The sequence below is a fragment of the Serinus canaria genome, chromosome 17 (assembly GCF_022539315.1).
Source record: "Serinus canaria isolate serCan28SL12 chromosome 17, serCan2020, whole genome shotgun sequence".
Taxonomy (NCBI): Eukaryota; Metazoa; Chordata; class Aves; order Passeriformes; family Fringillidae; genus Serinus; species Serinus canaria.
Window position 1 is genome coordinate 4,514,194 of NC_066330.1, and position 19,708 is coordinate 4,533,901.

The 19,708-nt window shown below is 51.0% G+C and overlaps 2 protein-coding genes across 4 annotated transcripts in view; one reads left to right on the forward strand and one right to left on the reverse strand.

Moving 5' to 3' along the window:
* Positions 1 to 141: 141 nt before the first annotated feature.
* FAM78A (family with sequence similarity 78 member A) lies at positions 142 to 12,441 on the forward strand. The gene is made up of 2 exons (XM_009093412.4): positions 142 to 1,298; positions 8,698 to 12,441. The coding sequence occupies exons 1-2, from the start codon at positions 1,036 to 1,038 to the stop codon at positions 9,224 to 9,226; spliced, it is 792 nt and encodes a 263-aa protein (XP_009091660.2). The 5' UTR covers positions 142 to 1,035; the 3' UTR covers positions 9,227 to 12,441.
* Positions 12,442 to 18,158: 5,717 nt separating this feature from the next.
* NUP214 (nucleoporin 214) overlaps positions 18,159 to 19,708 on the reverse strand; it is a 39,356-nt gene continuing 37,806 nt past the window's right edge. For all 3 annotated transcript variants that reach the window (XM_050980967.1, XM_018917702.3, XM_009093413.4), the window contains exon 36: positions 18,159 to 19,375. In XM_050980967.1, the coding sequence (XP_050836924.1) occupies positions 19,342 to 19,375 (34 nt within the window). In that variant the 3' untranslated portion in view covers positions 18,159 to 19,341. The remainder of the gene's footprint in view (positions 19,376 to 19,708) is intronic.

The following is a 19,708-nucleotide window of genomic DNA, read 5'->3' on the forward strand; positions in this document are numbered from 1 at the left end:
ACAGCCGGCTCGCCCGGGAGCGGCGGCAGCAGCAGCAGGAGGAGGAGGAGGAGGAGGAGGAAGGTCGGACACCCCTGCGGAGAGCCGCTCGCCGAGGAGGAGAAGGAGGAGGAGGAGGAGGAGGAGGAGGAGGAGGAGGAAGGGGAGCGGCGGGGCCGGCGCCCCCCGGGCCGGTGCGTGGCGGGGGATGTCACGGGCGGCGGTTCCGCGGCGCTGAGCGGGCGCGGAGCGGCGCGGCCCCGGCGGGCGCGGGGGAGGCTCCATCGCCGCCTGCCCCGCTGCGCTCCCGGAGCCGCCGGCCCCACCGGCACCGCGGTCGCTTCCCTCTGCGTCCGGCTATTTCTAAGGGGAAGAAGAAGAAGAAAAAAAAAATAATCCCCAAAGCCCAGGCATCGCTGGCGGAGGAGCCTCCAGAATCGGAGATTTGGCGACTTTTTGCATTTTCCAGCCGTCGTTTCTTTCTGTTATTATTGTAATTTTGTGCGAAAGGAAGTTATGAACAACTGCAAGTCAGGAAGTGGAAATCCACACCGGTTGTGACAAGCTGGGGCTAAAAACTATTTCATTATTTATATAGATGTGTCTATCAACATTCTGCTTTTCATCCAAAGAATAAAGGGAAATACCGGCTAGTCCTATGTTTGATGGTAAATGACAGACTGCATCTGAGCAAAGGAAGGACTAAATATATCAGCTAAGAACACCACCTTTATTTATTGAACTCAAGAGACTTTTTTTTAACCCAAAGACTGTTTGAGGAAGAGATTTAATGGGTCATTAAAAGGGGAAAAAATTTTTAAAGGCCCTTTTGCTTCTGAAGCACAGCTAACCTCAAAAATAGAAGCAGTACTTGTAAGACAGATATTCGAATTAAGGCTTTACGTGATGAATTTTCTATCCTATGGATATCAGTTTTGAAATTACAAACCAACAAGATCTGTAATTGATCTAGCACCAGACAATTTCAATGCCTAATATTCCCCAGGATTGCTGGAGTACCCTAGGAGCTGCGTCAGACTGTACTCGGGGTATGCCATGGGCTGTATTCAGAGTATTAGCTGCAAATCCAAAGTTTTCCGGGAGAGCATTTCGGTGATTGAAGTGAAAGCCTCCATCGATCCCATTCCCACCAGCATCGACGAGTCCTCCAGCGTGGTCCTGCGCTACCGCACCCCTCACTTCCGAGCCTCGGCGCAGGTCTTGGTGCCCCCTCTCCCCAAGAAGGAGACCTGGATCGTGGGCTGGATCCAGGCTTGCAGCCACATGGAATTTTACAATCACTACGGGGACCAGGGGATGTGAGTATTCCCGAGGGCGCGTGCGGGTGCGTTCACCTGGAGGGAGGAGGGAGCGGCAGGACCGTGGCCTGCTCGGGAAATAGTGGGTTAAGCCAAAAATTATAATCCATACTTAAAAACCCAGCCCCTCCGAAACTTAACAGGACTTTGCCATGTGTTTAAAATACAGGAGAGCTTGTCCCTGCCCTTCTAAAGCAGTGGGTGTTCTTCTCCTCGAGTGGGAATTTGCCCAAGCCCCAGCCAAACCCCACTTGTTCTGGTAGGAACTCAAAAGCAACACTTCCCCAACAGAGGATATCCTGAAAGCCCGGGAGCAGCCCTGCCAGGACAGGCACCCCTGCTTTGATAGCTGTTTGACACCAGTGGCTCTCCTGACCTCCAGCTCCTCTTGCCTGCATCCTCCCCATCCCCAAAGTGCCCCAGGGAGAGCCCAGGGCTGACACTTGTGGCACGGAGCCGTCCCTGGTGTGCTCTGCTGCTGCTGCTGCTGCTGCTGCAGTGAGCCATGGCTGGGAGCTCGGTAGCCCACCACCTTTGGGAGCACATTGAGCGTCACAGGAGGAATCCTGCTTGCTTTGCCCACAGTAGCAGGCAGCCCACGGGAAAGCACAAGCTGGATTTAACCCCTTGGTAGTTAAACCATCTGCATCACCTTGGAGCAGGATGTGAATTTCACGTTGCCCTCCTTCCTGGGTAGTGTGAAAGGGAATATATGGGTTTATATGTGAGGTGGGAGGAATCCAGGGGCTGTTTGCACACCAGGAATCCCCGTGTTACTGGTCAGACAGTCATAGTGAGACAGGAATGAGTCAAATCAGAATGTCACCTCCCTGCCAAGAAAAGTCATCTCTCCCCAGTCCCCCACCAGCTTGTTCTCCAAACGTTGCAGGCTTTGGCCCACAGCTAAATCAGCCCCAGCACCTGATCCCCAAATGCCTGCACAGAACAGCAATTCTGCAACTCACGGTGCTGGGCAGCACAGGTGCAGCCTCCTGGTGCAGCAGAAATGTGTCTGTCCAGCCACAGGGACAGAACCTGACCGTGCTGGCAGATGGGTCAGTGGCTGGAGCTGCTGATGCTGCCCATTCTCTGGGGGAGAAGGAGGAAGGACGGGAAGGTCAGGTCTGAGAATCCTCTCCCTGCTCATCCCGAGTGCCCCGAGCCAGGGAGATGCTGGCTCAGCCCATGAGGGTCAGTCTGGGCAGCTTAAAAAATCCCTGAATGAGGAGTGCAGGGGGAGGAGGGGGACCCAGCGGGCTGGAGAGCAGGACTGGCTGAATGCAGCAGCTTTCTGACAGCCTGAACATCTGCATGCACAGCCTGCCCCCCCTTCCCTTCCCTTCCCTTCCCTTCCCTTCCCTTCCCTTCCCTTCCCTTCCCTTCCCTTCCCTTCCCTTCCCTTCCCTTCCCTTCCCTTCCCTTCCCTTCCCTTCCTTCCCTTCCCTTCCCTTCCCTTCCCTTCCCTTCCCTTCCCTCCCTTCCCTTCCCTTCCCTTCCCTTCCCTTCCCTTCCCTTCCCTTCCCTCCCCTCACACAGAGGGAAGGAGGAGCAGCCCCAGGTGACAGGCTGCCCCCCCTCCTGTCCCCGTGTCCCCTCTCTGCTCAAGCAGAAAGTTTCCTGAGAAGCAAAGTGGTACCTGGCAAACAGCAGCAGTGCAGGCAGGCTGATCGTGATTTAAAAAGTATTTACAGCAGGCCTGAAATCTGTAGGCTTTCTTGGCTCCAAGAGCATCTTTAGCAAGGACAATTTGTTGCTCAGATGTTCCCAATTGCAGGCCTTTGGGATTTGCATGTGTAATTCTCAGGCTCATTTAGGAATCCTGTCTTTAGCCACCAGCTGCAAAGGAAAATAGAAAAGTCCACTTTATATAAATACATCTCAGATGCACTGAAATAGAGAGGACTGGGCACAGAGTGATGCTGCCAGTGCTGCTCTGGGCTGCAAAGCTCAGTGTGGCTTTTTATTTCCCTGCACCTGAGTTGCCCTGTGTTTAAAATGAGGATTTGGTACAGCCTGCCCTTGCTGGAATGTTTTGGGACAAAAAAAAAAAAAAAAAGGAGTAGTGGGTGCTGCTGTGAACTGGTAGAATTAAACACTGCAGCTATGTATGAGAGCTTTTAGCTAGAAAATCATGGAAACAAAGGTTTTTCCCTAGGAAGTTCACTGACATTTAATTGATACCAAGAAAAAAAAAAGTTACCCAAACACAAGCAGGAATTGGTCTTTCTGCACTCTCTTTCTGTAGACTCATTGCCATCTGAAGGCAATAAATAAAGGCATTTAGGAGGAAAGGCCTCTTCAATGCCACTGAAACACCATTACAGAGAGAGAGAGACAGGACACAAACCTGGGAGAAAGGATGGGCCAAGGCTTCAGCTGGTGGAACTCACTGTAATCCCACTGACCTCCACAGAGCTGCATCGATTGATGCCAGCAGAGTCCCAACTTTCCATGGTAGGGAGAGGCCAGTGCCACATCCATGTTTTTAACCCCTGTGGTGACTGGCAAACAAAAACCCCGAAATAATCAAAAAACAGTCATCCAACCGAAGCACCAATACTTACAGCAGGCTTTGGATTAATTTTTCACTTCTCTGCTGGGAAGTTGTTAGCTGTGCATAAGCTGGCCATTACATTGGGGATGGAAACAGCTGAGAAATACTGGAGCAGATGGAGCTGTGCATAATGCTGCTATAGGGATGGGAGCTACAGAGGGGATAATTTAGACACGCACGTTTAAAGTGGCACTGACAATTTGGGGGCTAAATGCAGCATTTTTAAATTTAAAGGGAGAGAATTAGAGCTCATCTAGCACAGAAGTGCTGGCATTACTTTACATGTGAGTCAGGAGATGCTGCAGGGAACATGCAAACCCCCAGCATGAGGATGTGGATGTGCTCTCTGACCCCTCTCTGTGCAGGACTGGGGCAAACTCCTGTGCACCCCATGGTTGGTACTGCTGCTCCTCCCATGCAGGATTTTACCCTTGTCCTTAGGGAAGGATCTGCTGTGCAGAGGGAGGCATCAGGATCAGGCCAGAGCTGTGACCTGAGCAGGAGCAGCTGGACCAGGTCCCTGCTGGCATCTCCTGGGGTGGGTGCTGGTTTCTGCACCTGGTGGAACCTGTATCAGCTCTGGGCCATGCTGGAATGGCATTATCCAGCCTCCTTCATCTCCATGGAGATGTGCAAGAAGCTGTGCAGATGGAGATATGCAAAAGAGAGAGATAAATGAATTGGAGTTGGAATATGATCAGCCAAGAATCTGGAGAAGTTTTCCTGTGGATGTTTCTCCCCCTGGAAGACTCGATGGGGCACTTGCATCCTTACATCATCACTCCATCTTGCCAGGCATCTCTCCCTGGTGAGATTAAATCTTCCATGCCCTGCAGCAGGGACATAATGAACTCAAATTGTCAAGAGAATAAACCCCCAGTCCCCGGGAGGGAGGACACAATCAAAAAAACCACAAGGGCATCTTTTCCAAAGAAAGTGAAGGGAGGTCAGTTCACTGTGGGAATTTACTCCTCCAGGGATTCAGAGGAAAAGGCTTTGCTGCCCTGCAGTGGCCCCTGGATCTCACCTGTGCTCTGAGCACCCACCTTAGCCCAGTTACATGGCTTGTCCAGCTGCACTTGAGTCTGCCCCCCTAAAGCAGCAGCAATTGTTCCCTTTTCCCTAATGCCAGTTTTGTGCTAGTTTCACTCCCTGACCCAGCTCCCAAACACTGCTGCTGGCTCAAGAGATGAGGCAGGAGCACACAGCTGGAGGGTGGGAGGAAGAGGGACCACAGCAGCACAGCTCTGTCAGCTGTGGGAGCAACATCTTAAATTTCCTTCCTGTTCTTCACTCTAACCCTGCCTTGACTTGCCTGACATGCTGGAAAAGGTGAGAGAGGCACTGTAAAGGAGAATTTAAAATTAAGCAGCTCTGGCTATCAGGTTTTCTTTCTCTCAGTGAGTCCCCAGTGCAGGCCAGTGGTGGAGGGAGGCAGGAGCAGGGATGTGAAATGCCTGGGACAGAGTTTCACTGCACCCACACATGACCCTGGTCTGTGCAGCAAGCAGGGGCTGTGTCCCAGAGGGGCTGCTCTTATTTAGGGAGCTTGGAGAGGAAGGTGTTGGAAAGCAGAAGGTTGTGCAAGTCCATCTGGCCTGTGACTAATTAGGAGCAGGCTTTAAGCAATTAGAGCTGAGGTTGCAATAGTGCCTGGTGCCTGTCTGGAAAGGTTACCTGGATGCTCCACACTGCTGGATGCCCAGGGCTGGGTTTGCTGTCACTGCCCTGCTGGGTGCTGTGGGACAGACATCTGGGAGCTCAGGAAGAGCTGGGGGATTCATTCCATGTGACAGAAGAGGAAAAAAGTGTCTGAATGAGAACTGGGAAGCTAAAACCTACATAAAGCTGCCTGGCTGTCAGCAGCAGGGCTCTGCTTGTACCACAAGAAATAGCTCAAAGTTCCTTCTGGTAGCAAGAAGACATTTGTTAGGAGAGGTTTCTTGGCAGCTCCAGGCTCTGGTGGTGCCCACACTGGCTCTGAAGGTTTCAGAAGAGGCAGAAACAGGCCTGTCAGTGTTGTAAGGCAGAACCTACTGATCTTGGAGCTGATCAGTGAACCCACGAAACCAGATAGCTGGGTTTCTTTTCATGCCTCCTTCCTGCTATTGTCAGCAAAGTGTTTACTGGGCACTTTCTGGTCTCTCCTTGGCTCAACACTACCAGAGAAAGATGCTGATGCAGCCAAAGATCATTCCACAGCATTCTTTCCAAAATCATCCAGTTGTTGGCATATTATTTAACATGGACACGCTCTGCAAGCACAGGCTGCCAGCCTGGCTGGCACAGAGGCTTTGCTGGAGCACCAGGAGAGGGACAATCACCAGCAGCAGCCACCATGCAGCCTCTGCTCTGCTCCAGTCATGGGATCATCATGAGGCCTCGTTTTTCTGCTTGTTCCAAGCAGAGCAGATGAAGCCTGATGGTTTTGAAACCCTGGGGTTAACCACACTGGCTAGAATTAGGCACAGCATGCTCTCTGATGAAACACAGGCTGGTGTCTCCTTCCCCATTCCTGCCCACGCCTTTCCTCAAGCTGGGTGTCCTCCTGGGCCACCCTGAGCCCAGCCATGCTCAGCTTTGTCCTGGGATGCTGCAGGCTCTGCAGGCACCATCCTGCTCAGGCCCTGACACAGCTCCACCCTTGTGCTCTTGTTTAAATCCTGGGCAAATCCCGAGAAGCTCCTGCAATTCTGTCCTGACCTGGGGCACTGGGAATGAAGATGGGGACAAGCAGATCTCAGGGGACCTGCACTTACTGAGCATACTCTGCCAGGTTCTCCTGCCATTCACCAGCAGCTCTGACCTGAGTAGGCTGGAGCAGCCCAGGGGGGTTATCACCCTCTGTGGCATCTCAGCTCCTGGTTTGGCACCTCAGTACCTGCAGAGATGCTGTGGCTGCACCACGCCTGTCACCTCAGAGTCAACCTCTGTCACATCTCAGCCCTGGGTGACAGCCAAGCTGAGTACAGCCACTGTCTGAATGGAAAGTAATCCTAAACCAGCAGCTGAAAGGGAGAGAAGAGCCCCCAGATGGGGTTTTGGAGCTGGGCTGTGCAGCAGGGAGGGGTGGGGGCTGCAGATCAGGACCTCCACTCATCCATCAGTGAGGGCTGGGTCACCCAGCACCCCCTGAGCCTTCCCAGAGCCTGCCCTGAGCCTTCCCCTGCTCAGCTCTGCCTGAAGGGCGCGAGGGGTGGTGAGCCAGGATGACTCCGGTTTGCAGAGCAGAGCATATAAACATCTCTGCAGTGCACAAGGGTCCTGGCAGGACTGCTCAGGGATCTCCTTTTGGCTGCCTTCACTAAAAATTTTCTTCCAGGGAAAGGACTCCCTCTGCCTGCTGGCGATGAGCTCGGGAGGAAGGGATTGCTGCAGCTGCGGTGCTGTAGCTGACAGCAGCCTGTAAATCTGAGCAGGGAGATGTTGTGCTTGCATAACCCCTGCTCCTGCGGCTCAGAGCATCCCTGCATCCCTGCAGCCCCCGGTCCTGCTGCTCAGAGCATCCCCTGGTCCTGCTGCTCCCGGCATCCCTGCAGCCCCCGGGGCACCCCACCTCCTGTCTCACACTTCATCTCCCGCTGGAGAAGTGTTTGCCAGGATCCCCTGCTCGCATGAAAAAAAAGATAAATGAGACCTTTAAATCCCCCGTGGTATCCTCTAGGCAGAGCCAGACACAGCTAAGTGCTGAACGATCCAGCGGGTACAAACATGGAGGCACTTCACGGTCATTAACTAATTAACAGTCAAAACAGCCTTATGAGGCTGTCACATCAGCCCTGGCCAGAGCAGCTCATCCCAGAGCTGTGCAAGAGCCAGCCAGGCCGACCAGTACCCCCAGCCACAGCCTCCTCTGCAATCAAGGGGCTATTTTAAGCTGCAGCACCAGACTTATGAAAGGCTTGGACAGTCACCCTGACCCTGACGAGTCTCAGGGCGTCCCCTCTGTGTCTCTCCAAGATAAATCATTTCCCATGTCCCAGCCTGCAGCAGGGAGCCACAAGGCTTGGGGGACTGGAGCACAGCCAGTCCTATGGCAGGGTCAGGTGCAAACACCACTGCTGCTGCCACCCAGTCCCTTCTGCCACCTTCATGGCTGGGACATCATCCCTGGGTGGTGAGGAGTGCTGATTCACGACCAAGAGGGAGAAGGCACAGGAGAGGCACCTCTGCCAGCGTGGTTTTTAGAAGACTGTCCTTAAAACAGCTGCTGTGCGCTGAGCAAGTGATCTGTGGTTGTGCCGTCTCAGAGCAAACATCCAACCCTTCTTCTGAGACATTTACAGCAGTTTGCCTCTATTGGCAAATCTAATCTTAAAAATTAAATTGGAAGCTAATGAAAAAACCCACTCCAAGCTGTGCATCAAGCAGTACAAGGTGACAGGGGACTGTTTTCACTTATATTCCTGCTAGCAGCACTGACCTTTCTGTCCCTCTCGCAGGTGAGCGGCGCGGGCAGTTTTACAAGCAGCTCCACCTGGGGCTCTCTGATTACTGTAACACCATCCCCAGCCCAGAGCCTGGAGTGCAGCCCTCGAGCTGGGTCCTTCCAAGGGCTGCAGGAGGATGGGTTACACTTCCAGCGCCAGGCAGACAGCGGGGAGGGACAGTGGCTTATCCAGAGAGAAATTTAGGGGATGAATGGATTTAGAGCAGGCCTGATGAGAAGGATGCATTTTAGTGCAGGAATGAGCTCTCTGAGCAGGATGACACAAAGGGCACAAATTCCAGTAAAAGCTGGAGAGGGAATGCATCCACAGCTCTTCCTTCTCCTCTCTAAAGTCCAGCATGTTTCTAAACTAATTAATTAATTCATTATCCATAATTTGCTATTGATTATGGCAGGTCAAGTTGGGAGCTTCCAGATCTACTGGACGGTAAAATCCAGGCCATCAGTGACTCAGACGGAGTGAACTATCCCTGGTATGGGAACACCACAGAAACCTGCACCATCGTGGGTCCCACCAAGAAGGAGTCCAAGTTCAACATCAGCATGAACGACAACTTCTACCCGAGCGTGACGTGGGCTGTGCCCGTCAGCGACAGCAACGTGGCCAAGCTCACCAGCATCCACCGGGATCAGAGCTTCACCACCTGGCTGGTGGCAACCAACACGGCCACCAACGAGATGGTGACCTTGCAGACTATCAAATGGCGCATGAGGCTGGGCATCGAGGTGAACCCCAGCAGGCCCCTGGGGCAGCGTGCCAAGCTGCAGGAGCCCTCTGCTCAAGAGCAGCCCCAGGTCCTCAGCAAGAATGAGCCAATACCACCCAGTGCCCTTGTCAAACCCAATGCCAATGATGCTCAGGTACTCATGTGGAGGCCAAAGGATGGACCACCACTCGTGGTGATACCCCCAAAACATCGATAATACACGCCTGGCGTCCCGGCACCGAAAGGGAGAAAACGAAACCCGAAGCAAAACAATCACTTAGGTATTAGGATACACACGTATAGTCTGAGCAAAATCTAAATGCACTTTTTTTCATTCAACAAATGCAACCATTCTACCTTCTCCCATTGGGACGGATTTCACTGTGCTAAAGCTAAAGAGGAGACCTTGGACTGGGTCTGTCTCATCACTGGATTCCTAAGGGAAGAAACTAACACTGATGTCTACCCTATAGCTTTTTTTTTTTTTCTCTTCCCTACTTTAGTTCCTGTTTGAACTTCAGTCTCATTAGCTTGTCCAGAACTGCCCAGAACAATAAGAACATTTTATTTGGGATTTTAAGAATTTTTTTTTCTTTTTGGTTGAGAATGAAACAAGTTCCTGGAGCAAAAAGTTGACTATTTAAGATAAGGTATTTTTTTTTTTAAGCTGTAAGGTTCTGAGTTGCAAATCCAAGTCATGCGGCCTTATGTAGACTTTGCTTTGCATTGCCAAACTTTTGCCTTAAAGCTATGTTTGAAAAAAAAAAAAAACAAACAACAAAAACACCACCAGGCAGAATGTCCTTTCTACAGAATTCTGGAGAAAAAGTTTTGGAACAAGGAATAGATTGTCAGCACGGCATGGGCTGATGGATAAAAAGGGCATGAAATTGGAAGAAGCAAGAAAATCTTCCTCTTTTTAAAACCTGGAACAAGGAAGCATGGAAATAATCTCAGTTTCAAAGCAATGCAAATAACAACCCTGCTGTCGGATGGCTCTCGAGGGGGAGCTCCCAGGCCACCTCCCTGCTTTGCAGGAGGGTTTGGAAGCTCCTGGTGCTGCTCACCCGTGGTGGTCTCAGCCTCCCGTTAGCACTTCAACAGGGAATAACCTCACAGCTGGAATTGTGGCCCTGGCAGTCGACACCAGTCAAGGGGGGGATGTCCCAGTGGGTTTGTCTTTAGGACACACAGATGTTTTCCCAGCTAGCCCACAGCCTCACCTTTTCATGGATAAGAGCCAAGGGCTGGTGTGCCTGCTGCTGTCGGGTGAAGCTCTGTGGCCCCGTTTGCTGTGAAATCCCACTGACGGGGCTGTACAAAGAGTGGGGTGTCAAAAGGATCTTTCTGAAGTCACTGGAGACACACAGGTGTCAGAGAGGGCAGATCTCACCCACCCAGCCTACCCAGCAAGATCTGTAGTTCAGGAGCAGCCACGTCTGAAAACAACAGGGACCCACTCCCGGCCAACACAGCAACAGCTGAGGAAAACTCTTCCTTCTGTGGTAACCAATCACATTGGGATTCACAGATCATTTTCTTCCCAATGACCTCATGATCTACCTGACTGTCAGGAACGAGGTACAGGCAGGGCCATGGCACTGTCCCTGCCTGTGGCACAAACATCCACTGTAGCAAAGGGAAACGCACGAGAAGGTGCAGGCAGGGCAACACCTGAGCCCTGGGTGTGGATCCTCAGTGAGGAAGGAGCATTTGGAGGAGGAGGTGAAACCTGTAGCTTTTAATAAGGACCAGATGGCTGCTGAGATAACCAGATGCTCCTCTGCAGAGGAGGATGAGGCAAAAGAGCCTTTTGAATGGGAGGGACGGGTTTGAAGGCAGAGGAAGTTCTGTGGTAGAGGTGGCATCTGGAGGCCAGGGCACAGGATGGGGAGTGGAGGATCTGCCCTCCTCCAGCACATGGCCTGAGGCAGATTACTTCCCTCTGCAGCTCCTTCCCCCCGAAAATATTTCTTCCTCCTATTAACAACTTGCCTCAAGAGCTGGGACTAAGGAGAGTTCTGCATGCCAGGTACAAGCCTGGCCCTGCTGAGCTGGTCTGAACAGGTCTCACAACCCCACACACGCTGCTCAAAAGGCTCTCCCTTCGGAGAGGCACCAATTAGCTGCTATTCCTACCCCCATCTTCCACACAGGACGTTACCAGCAAGAAATTCTCCTTCCTCACTTCTCCACAGCCACACCACCTCTTTTGGCAACAGGTTCAACACCAATCCCTGCCTGGGGAATGCACATCCACAAGTTGTGTCCCCCACCAAGACAGTCTCAAACCAGCAAACAAGGATCCTGGGGCTCTGCAGCCATTCCCCTGCCTCCAGGGGAACCCACCCTCCTCATCCACTGGCTTTCAGAGATGCTCAGCCACAGAGCTGCTCCCTTCCATGGGCAGAGCTCCGAGGTGGGAAGTCCAGCTTGCAAACGACTGGACTGGATCAACCCCAAATCCACAAGCCAAAGGGTGCCTCAATCTCGGCTTTGGGACTATGAAGGATGAAGCTAAGGAGACTTAGACTTGCACAGTCACTCTCTGTATTAAACTCCATTTTCTTACCTGGATTCAGATCCAACTATAGCTCCACTGGCACAGCCCTTTGGGACTTGTCTGTATTTTCTCCGAGGCAATACATGCAGAAGAGGACAAACTGTGAGCTGTGGGTGAATAGCTGATCGTGCTCTCATGCATCTTGGCTGCTGCTGAGTCCCATGGGTGGGAGCAGAAGGGGGATTTGTGTTGGGTATTCACTTTGTCTCTAGGTGCTGAGTACTTAGAGTTCTCACTGATGTCAGCCTGGGTCAAAGGAATCGGACCCAGTTGTCTTAATTAGCTGCACAAAGAAATTCCAAGGAAAGATTTCTTCTCAGTCACCAAAAACCACATTCAGGGAACACCTACGTCCTTTTCCACTTAGCTTTGTGTTGGACTTAGTCTCCCAGTGCATTAAGCAAATCTGGTTCCTCCTATTCCCTCTACCTGGTGGACTGGATACATCCATGCAATTTGATAGTAACCTCCTGGCTAATTTGTCCTGTTGCACTGAATGGACCCAGCTGAGCAGTAAATACAAAATTCAAATTTCACTCTGGGGTCGGCTTTGCATGGACTTCTCCCTTCCCAAAGAATGCCTTTATCCCGTGCCTAGGTCGAAACGTGCCCCTTCACCTCCATCTGCATCCCCAGACATGGCACAGAGAGTAATGCTGCCTCTTTGGAGATTTCATGCATTGTGATTAAAAGTGATGTTTTTCCAATGCTGCTTCATTACAAAACTGATGGGGACAGATTGTCTATAACAGGAAGGATGGCTGGAAGTAACAGGGGCTCTAAGACACCGCTGTTGCTAAGGCTGGTGGTTAGAGCAGGGATTGATTGACAGGGTTCCAGTGGGGACTTAAATGTCTGGAGACCCAGGGCAGAGTGGCAAATGAGCAGAGGTGAATCAAGCTCCTTCTCTGGCAGCTTTTTGCAGAACCAGGAATACACAAAGGATTCACTGGGAAGGTGTTGGGGCACCGACATGGCACACACGGGTGAACGTGAGCGTGTCTGTGCCTCACCCTTCCCATCAGTGATGCTCTCAGCTCTTTATAGACCCAAACCCCCACAGGGGCTCAGAGTGCAGCCTGGCCATCCTGTCACAGCCCTGTCGTGGTCCAGGCTGGGCAGCAGCCCTGGCCCAGACCCTCCCCTGCACCCAGGGGCTGCTGAGTGCAGCCAAGGCACCGAGTGGGTTGCGGCCCTCGTGGTTCTCCTTCCCTACCCTTGACACCGAGATGAGTGTGGGAGGAGAGGGGCAGCCCCTCGGGGAGTCAGCACAGACCCTCAGCAGCCTTGGGGAGGGGTAGAGACCTGTCGAGCCGGTGCCAGGCCGGGTCCAGCCCGGGGGGAAGGAGAGGCACCGCCATCCCTCCTGCCCTGGCTCCCGGCGCAGCAATAAGAATCGTCCTTGGTCTTGCAGAGATACTGTGAAAACAAAACCAAGGTGTACCGAGTCTGGACACTTACAGAGATGTAAAATACAAAACCCTGCTTTTATAACAGAGAAATAAAGTGAAATTTTCAAACGTGTCTGCCTGGAGTCGTTTGGGCGGTGGCTGTTTTTAAACAAACAGCTCTGCGCTCACGTTTCGAGGCAGCGATAAATACCCTATTTACCACCAGTTCTCTTTCCGTGTCAGCTCTTGGGCTGCAGCAGACAGAGCCAGGAGGTTTCTGGTGAAAATCACCAGCCAACATCCTGCATTTTTCATCACCAGGCTGCTGTGCATTGGGGGCAGCCGGAGCCGGGCTGGTCGGCGCAGGCAGCGGCTGAACTTCGCACGCTTCGGTTTCCTGACACCGCTGGCTTACCTAGCAAAACCCCGGTCAGATGTTTGCTGAAAATACCACATCTGGAGAGAGGCAGCAGTGCAGAGCCCTGGGCAGAGGAGAGGGTGAAAGCTGCTGCTGTCCCTGACTGGTTTTCAAACACCACCTGTACTCTGCAATATTCCCTGCCCACCCCTGAAAATTTTCACGTTCAGGTTTTGTTTGCTTTCCAGTAAAGGAAAGTGCTGACATGAGTTCTAGAGAGCAGGGGGTGCCTGGCCAAGCAGCCAGCACAGCTCCACTGATGACCTCTTAAATCCATAGGGCCCCACTGGCACCTTCCAGCTCTGTGCTCCAGCTCCTCCTGCCACAGCCTGACCCCGCTGCAGGCTCCCATCCATCCCCCACAGGTTTCTCCTTTCCATATTTTTTTTGGTCTTTGAGAAGTTTTGCTGGTCTCTGATCCAGCTGGCAAAGCAGCATCCAAGCTCCTCCAAAAAGCACCAGAGCAAAGACCTGCTGTGGTATCAGTGCTGTGGCAGTGACACGAGTGCAGGTGGGGAGGAGGAGGAAGGAAACTCCCAGCTCCAGCGAAGGAATGTGCAGGGATGGAGCTTGAGCAGGGGAGAGGACAGATTCTGAGTGGGATTCCTTGCCACAGTGGAAACACTCCAGCCTCATCTGTTGATAGCAGGTTAAATTTAGATGTCCCAGTTTTGGAGGGAGGGAGGGGTGGGGAGGGGACACAGCCAACTCACAGCTGCTTTGGTCAGATCCTGGAAAAGCCAAAAGCTCCCAGACACTTCTCCCTGCACAGGGAGACTGGAAAAGCCCCTGTGGGGGGTGAGGAGGGCACAGGGAAAGTCATGAGCTGCTGAGTCCAGCACAGCCCAAGTGATGCTGGAGCTCTGTTCTGGTGCTTCAGAGCTAACACCAATCCTTGACTGCAACACATCTCAAACTTTGCCTTTCTACAAGTTCTGTCCCTTGGTTTTGTGATTTTTCTAACCTCAGTTTTAAGCAGACTCAGGCAACAGTTCCTTCATTTGAAGAAACCCTCTGACCTCCACAGTTCCTTCTTGAAACTCTGCAGGGACTTTCCTCTGCTGATGCAAATCAGGTTTTGTTCCCTATTTCTTCTCTCACATCTCCTTAAGCTGTTAATGTGCAGAGCTGCAAATACTCATTTAATTCGTTCATGTTTTTCAAGTTTTAAAGCAAAACATTTTTAGCAATGCCCTGAAGAACCTTGAAGCACCTATGAAAAACAAAATAAAAATACAGTGCCATGAATTGACACATAATTGTAACAGCTCCTGCAACAACCTGCACTGAGATTCTCAGGGCTACCTTTAGTAGCTTTTGTAAATTGGTCCCCACAAAGCTTTTTGTTGCAGAGTCCTGGAAAAAAGGATTTCCCTGTGAGGGTGGTGAGGCTCTGGCACAGGGTGCCCCATGCCTGGAAGTGTCCAAAGCCAGGTTGGACAGGGCTTGGAGCAATCTGGGATAGTGGCAGGTGTGGAAGGGGGTGGAATGAGATGGGCTTTAGGGTCCCTTCCCCTCCAAAACCATTCCATGATTCTGTGAAGAACCCAAACATGGGAGAGCAGCACTGGAGAGTCAGCTCTGACTCAACCATGATTCATGACTTTGGGGTTGTCCCACATTTCCTTTCACCTCTGCACCTGCAGAGAGGTTTTGTGAGGAGCTCTGAGTGCAGTGACTGCAGCACTGGTGTAGGGGGGCTCACTGCTCCTGTCCATGCTGGCATGGGTCTGTGAGGAGGCAGAACTGCAGCCCAGGCCAGAGCAGAGCACTGGAGCCCCAGCAGTTGAGCTTATCTCCTGTCAGGGAACACAGGAGTCCCAAACAGGCCCTGGCAGCACAGAGCCTGCAGGAGATAAGGGCAGGAAGGAGAAGTCCTGGCTCTGCAGCAGGGGACAGACACACACTGGCAGAGGAGGAGCTCTGTGACCTACTGGGAGCTGCAGGAAAAGGAGCTGGGGATGGGGTGAGGTGAGGAATATGCTGAGGGTGACCACAGAGCCCCTGGGGAGCTGAGCCCACGGGCACATGTGGGTGTGCAGAGCTGGAAGGTGTGTTCACACATCCAAGCTTATCCCTGGGAGAGGAAGAGTCTGGAGGCACAAAGGTTGGGAAAGACCTCCAAGGTCATGGAGTCCAACCTTTGAGCCCCATGTCAGTTAAACCAGAGCAGAGTGCCTGTTCTCCATGGCTGCAAGACCCCAGAGCCTCATGGCTGTGAGAGGGGGGACAGGGATGGACTCACTGCTGACCCAGGGCTGCTCATCCCTGTGAGCCACAGCTGCCTCTTCCCAGCCCCTGGGGCTCCACACGACATTTATCTAGGAACAAAACTTTCCCTGGCACTCCCAGGCTCACTCATGCCAAAGCCTCATGCAGGATTATTTTTCCTTGTAAGCAATGCTGGGAGCAATGCACGAGGGACACATGAAAACTAAGAAGGGATAAATAAAATGTCATTTCAGCCTCCAAGCCTGGACATGTACACAGCTGAGGGGAGAAGGGTGTATTCTTCTATAATTCTTCTGTAGGGTGTATCCCCTATAATCCTTCCCTGCTCCAGAATGCTGGCAGGGACAGAGACCAGTGCCCTGATTCCTGGGCAAAGGGCTGGCAGCAGAGGTGATGCCACCACCTGCTCTCACCCTTCCCCAGCCTCACTCCCTGCTCCCAGCACCTGGAGCAAGGCAATGTTCTGCAGCACTTTTCCAACCTCCATCACCTCTCACAGGGATCCCTGTGAGACTCACCCCAGGACTGAACACACCACAGCAGCTCCCTGCAGGGGCTGAGCAGCCCTTCCTGCCCATGGTCTGGTTCCTCCCACTGCCAGGATTTTGGTCAGGGACACATCAGCTCTGCCCCTGGCAGGAGGGTGGCTGTGGGGGACAGGCAAGCCAAGGATGAACTCCAGCCCTGTCATCCCCTCCCAGCTCAACAGCAGCAGGATGCCACTAGCATTTGTCCTCTGGTCACCTCCCCATTGTGGCACAGAAAGGCCAAGGGAATGATGTCCTTCCCTTCCCAGGAGATAGAACCAGGCAGAGGGATATGGCCAAGACCACATTTTGAAATATCAAGCATTAAACAGCAAAAGCCTTTCAAATATGAGATTTAAGTAATTAATTTTTCTACCTCTGTGACAAAGCTATGGTTTGGCCTTATTTTTCCAGAATAAAAAGCTTTTTTCTTTGTTGCTCTTTTAGCCTTCAAGGAAGCAGAAATCCCTGTTTTAGTCCATGGGTTTGGGGAGATCATTTTGTGCCTGAGGCTTCCTTCTGCCCACCACAGTGACACCAGCTCTGTGCTCTGTCACAGCAGAGCCCTTCCAGCACTTGGCTTCCCAGTGTCTTGAGGCCAGTGTGGTCACAGGGGAGGGGAAAATAAGTGTGTGCTTTCATTAGACATAATTAAGACTTAGCCTTTGATAAAAGCCTTGGAAGATTTCTGCTCATATAAAGAGCAGGAAAAAAAGAGGCACAGAAGGCAAAGCTCCTCTAGAACAGTGGAGTGAGGGCTGCTGGCTATCCAAGGATTAACCAGCATGGACAACTACTGAGTGAGACTCCAAACCTGCTTAGTCCTTGAATTCTTCCCCCAGGACTACCAAGCCTGGGCTTTTCTACATTAGCAACTTTACTCTTTGGTGGATGTCCACCCACAGAGCTCTGGACAGAGGCCTCATGACCAGAGGCCACTTAGCACAGGTGACACAGCCTGTGACATCCTCTGGCAGCCACCAAGCCACTGCCACACACACTCACCAACTCCTTGAGTCATCTAATGAAAATGCAGATTTTCCAGAGCAGACTCTGCTGGGTTTTGTGCATATTCCTGTGGGCTCGTGGTCACGATCAGCCTGAGCTGCTCAGCTCCTCCAGCAGCTGCTATGGAAACAGGGAGCAGCACCTGCTTCTCAAGGGCACAGTTCAGGGGGCTGGGCTGTTTCAGCCGGGATTTGGGAACAATTGCAAGAAAATGTTCAGTCAGGGTCTGGGGTAGTTCTAAAGGCACTTCACTTGGCAGGAGTTAAACAGGTACCAAGCAGCAGAGCAGGGACACCCCCAACTGCTCCCATCATTCCAAAAGAGAAACTTTAAATGGCTCAGCCTGCCAACACCACATTCTTACCAAGCCAGTCTTCTCCATAGCAAGAGGCTTCTGAGCTATCTGGGGGAGCACAGCTGATATGGCCTCTGAGGAGGTGTCACATGCCACAGTGAGGGGAGATTAATGCAAAGAATTTAAGGTCAATGGTTTGGGCCAGCTGCTATTTATAAAGAGGAAAGAAAGCACAACAGCAGTGTCACCTCTAGGCCTTAAGAAATGTCTTGTCAAGGAGAACACACTGGGAAGGGCATGCTTCAATCCATCTTCAGCTTTTCTTCACCTCCAGATCAGCCAGTTTGGGAGTATTCCCTCTGTCCCAGTGCTGTGGTTCCTGGATCACCAGAACTCTCCCTCTTCTCCCAAAGGGATTGGGAGGTTCCACCCAAATCCCAAAAGTGCTGCCTCTAAGATGACCCATGGCACACCAGGGTGTGAAATCCAGGGCAGATGGAAAAAAAGCCTTGGAGCCCATGGCCTTGCAAAGCCTCTCCACAGCTAAAAACAAGCCCTCCTTGTACAGTGAATTGTCCACATCTCTTCATTTTTAAAGGAAACCTGCCTAACATCATTCCTAGGTGCAGAGACAAAAAGGACGTGGCTCAGCAAGGACAGGAGTTAGGAAAACATTTTTAGGCTGATTTGAAAAAAACACAATTTCTTCAGGAACTGTTGAAAAATATAAGTAGTTTATAATGGATATGAAAACAAGAAGTTACCAATTATTTACAATTCCCAAAAATGATCACATGTCCACCAAACCAGAAAATGTCACCTGTCATCATATCATGTGATAGAAAAGAAAAAGAAAAAAAGAAACAATAAAATGTTTCTGCTGAAAACAGAAAATGCAGAACTCCCCAAAACATCCTAATAGGAGCAAGGAGAAAACTCCATCCAATCTGCTAACACAGGAGCTGCTATTTCAAACATATCATCCACAGAGCAACAAAACCTGATTGCATCATTTGGAGCTTCATGGAGGTCAGATGCATCAAACAGAAAAAGTGTTTGGCTAGAAGACTTTGGGGCATTCTTAAAAAAATTGTTCAGTATGTTCAAGTATAAACACATGAGAATTTCACAAATGAAATTGGCTAAAACCAAAAGCTACAGGAAAAAAGCACAATCTCATCTCTGTTAGAAAAATAAAATAAATGTATCCAACAGTAGAATCCAACAACCAAAGCAAAAAAAAGCAAAATCACCAATGGCTCTAGATGGAGGTCATGTGTCTGCTTCCAGAGCCAGAAGCTTTCCCCAGAACCTAAATTCCAATTTTTGAGTTCTGTAAGATTTACAGAAAGGTAAAAATAGGAGAGCTTTTACTTCCCACCTCTTTACTGAATGTTACTGCCATGGGAACGTGCTCTGCACGCTGCCAGCTTCTTCCCAGATAATTTCCTATTTCTCCACTAAGCCTCTGGCTCACACATGACTCAGTTTCAGCACTTCACTGAGATAAGCATGTGCCCCATCCTAGGCTTAAAATTAGCAGGGCAAACCTCAGGCCCTTCTTCAGAGCCTGGGATAATCATAATGAAAAATGTGCTGGTTTATGTCAGGAACCAACTGGAGCTACTCCTTTGTAGGCAAGGGATGGACAAGAAAAAGCTGAGCTCAGCACACATCCATCTCCTCTTGATGCAGGGAGATAACAAACCCTTCCACCACAGAAAATATCAAGCCAGATAAAATAGTTTAATATAGAGCGAGAGCAAGTATTGCATAAAAATAAGCAAAATATTTTTCTTTAAAAAAAAAAAAATCTGAGAACTCGTATTTAGAAGAAAAGCTGGTTGGGTGTCAGTCATGTGGGTGACTCATGAATGCAGGAAGAGTTCAGGATGTCCCTAGCTTCTCCATCCACTAAATCCAGAGGAAGATCTGTGGAGCAAGACAAAAAGAAAACCACAGCAATGAGTGCTAGAGCCTCCCTCAGGCAGCATTAATTCAGCAGATCTCTCAATCAAACCTCCAGTCTCCCTAGTACCAGGAGCTTTTTATGAGAACACACAAGTATTTCCAGCCTCTTTTACCTGAGCCTGCAGCAACACACACTGACTAGATATAATTGTGCTTATTCTAGAGCCTGCCATCTGCAGAGATCCATGTTCTCTCTATCTGACAGGGAAACAAAGTTTAAGAAACTTGCTGGAAGGGATCCAGCCAGGGAGAGACAGAGCAGATGACAGAGTTAACCTTTAACTGTAAATCATC

Coding starts and splice junctions, on each gene's coding strand:
- FAM78A (XM_009093412.4), top strand. CDS start 1,036: ATGGGCTGTATTCAGAGTATTAGCTGCAAATCCAAAGTTTTCCGGGAG. Junction 1,299..8,697: donor CACTACGGGGACCAGGGGAT/GTGAGTATTCCC, acceptor TGATTATGGCAG/GTCAAGTTGGGAGCTTCCAG.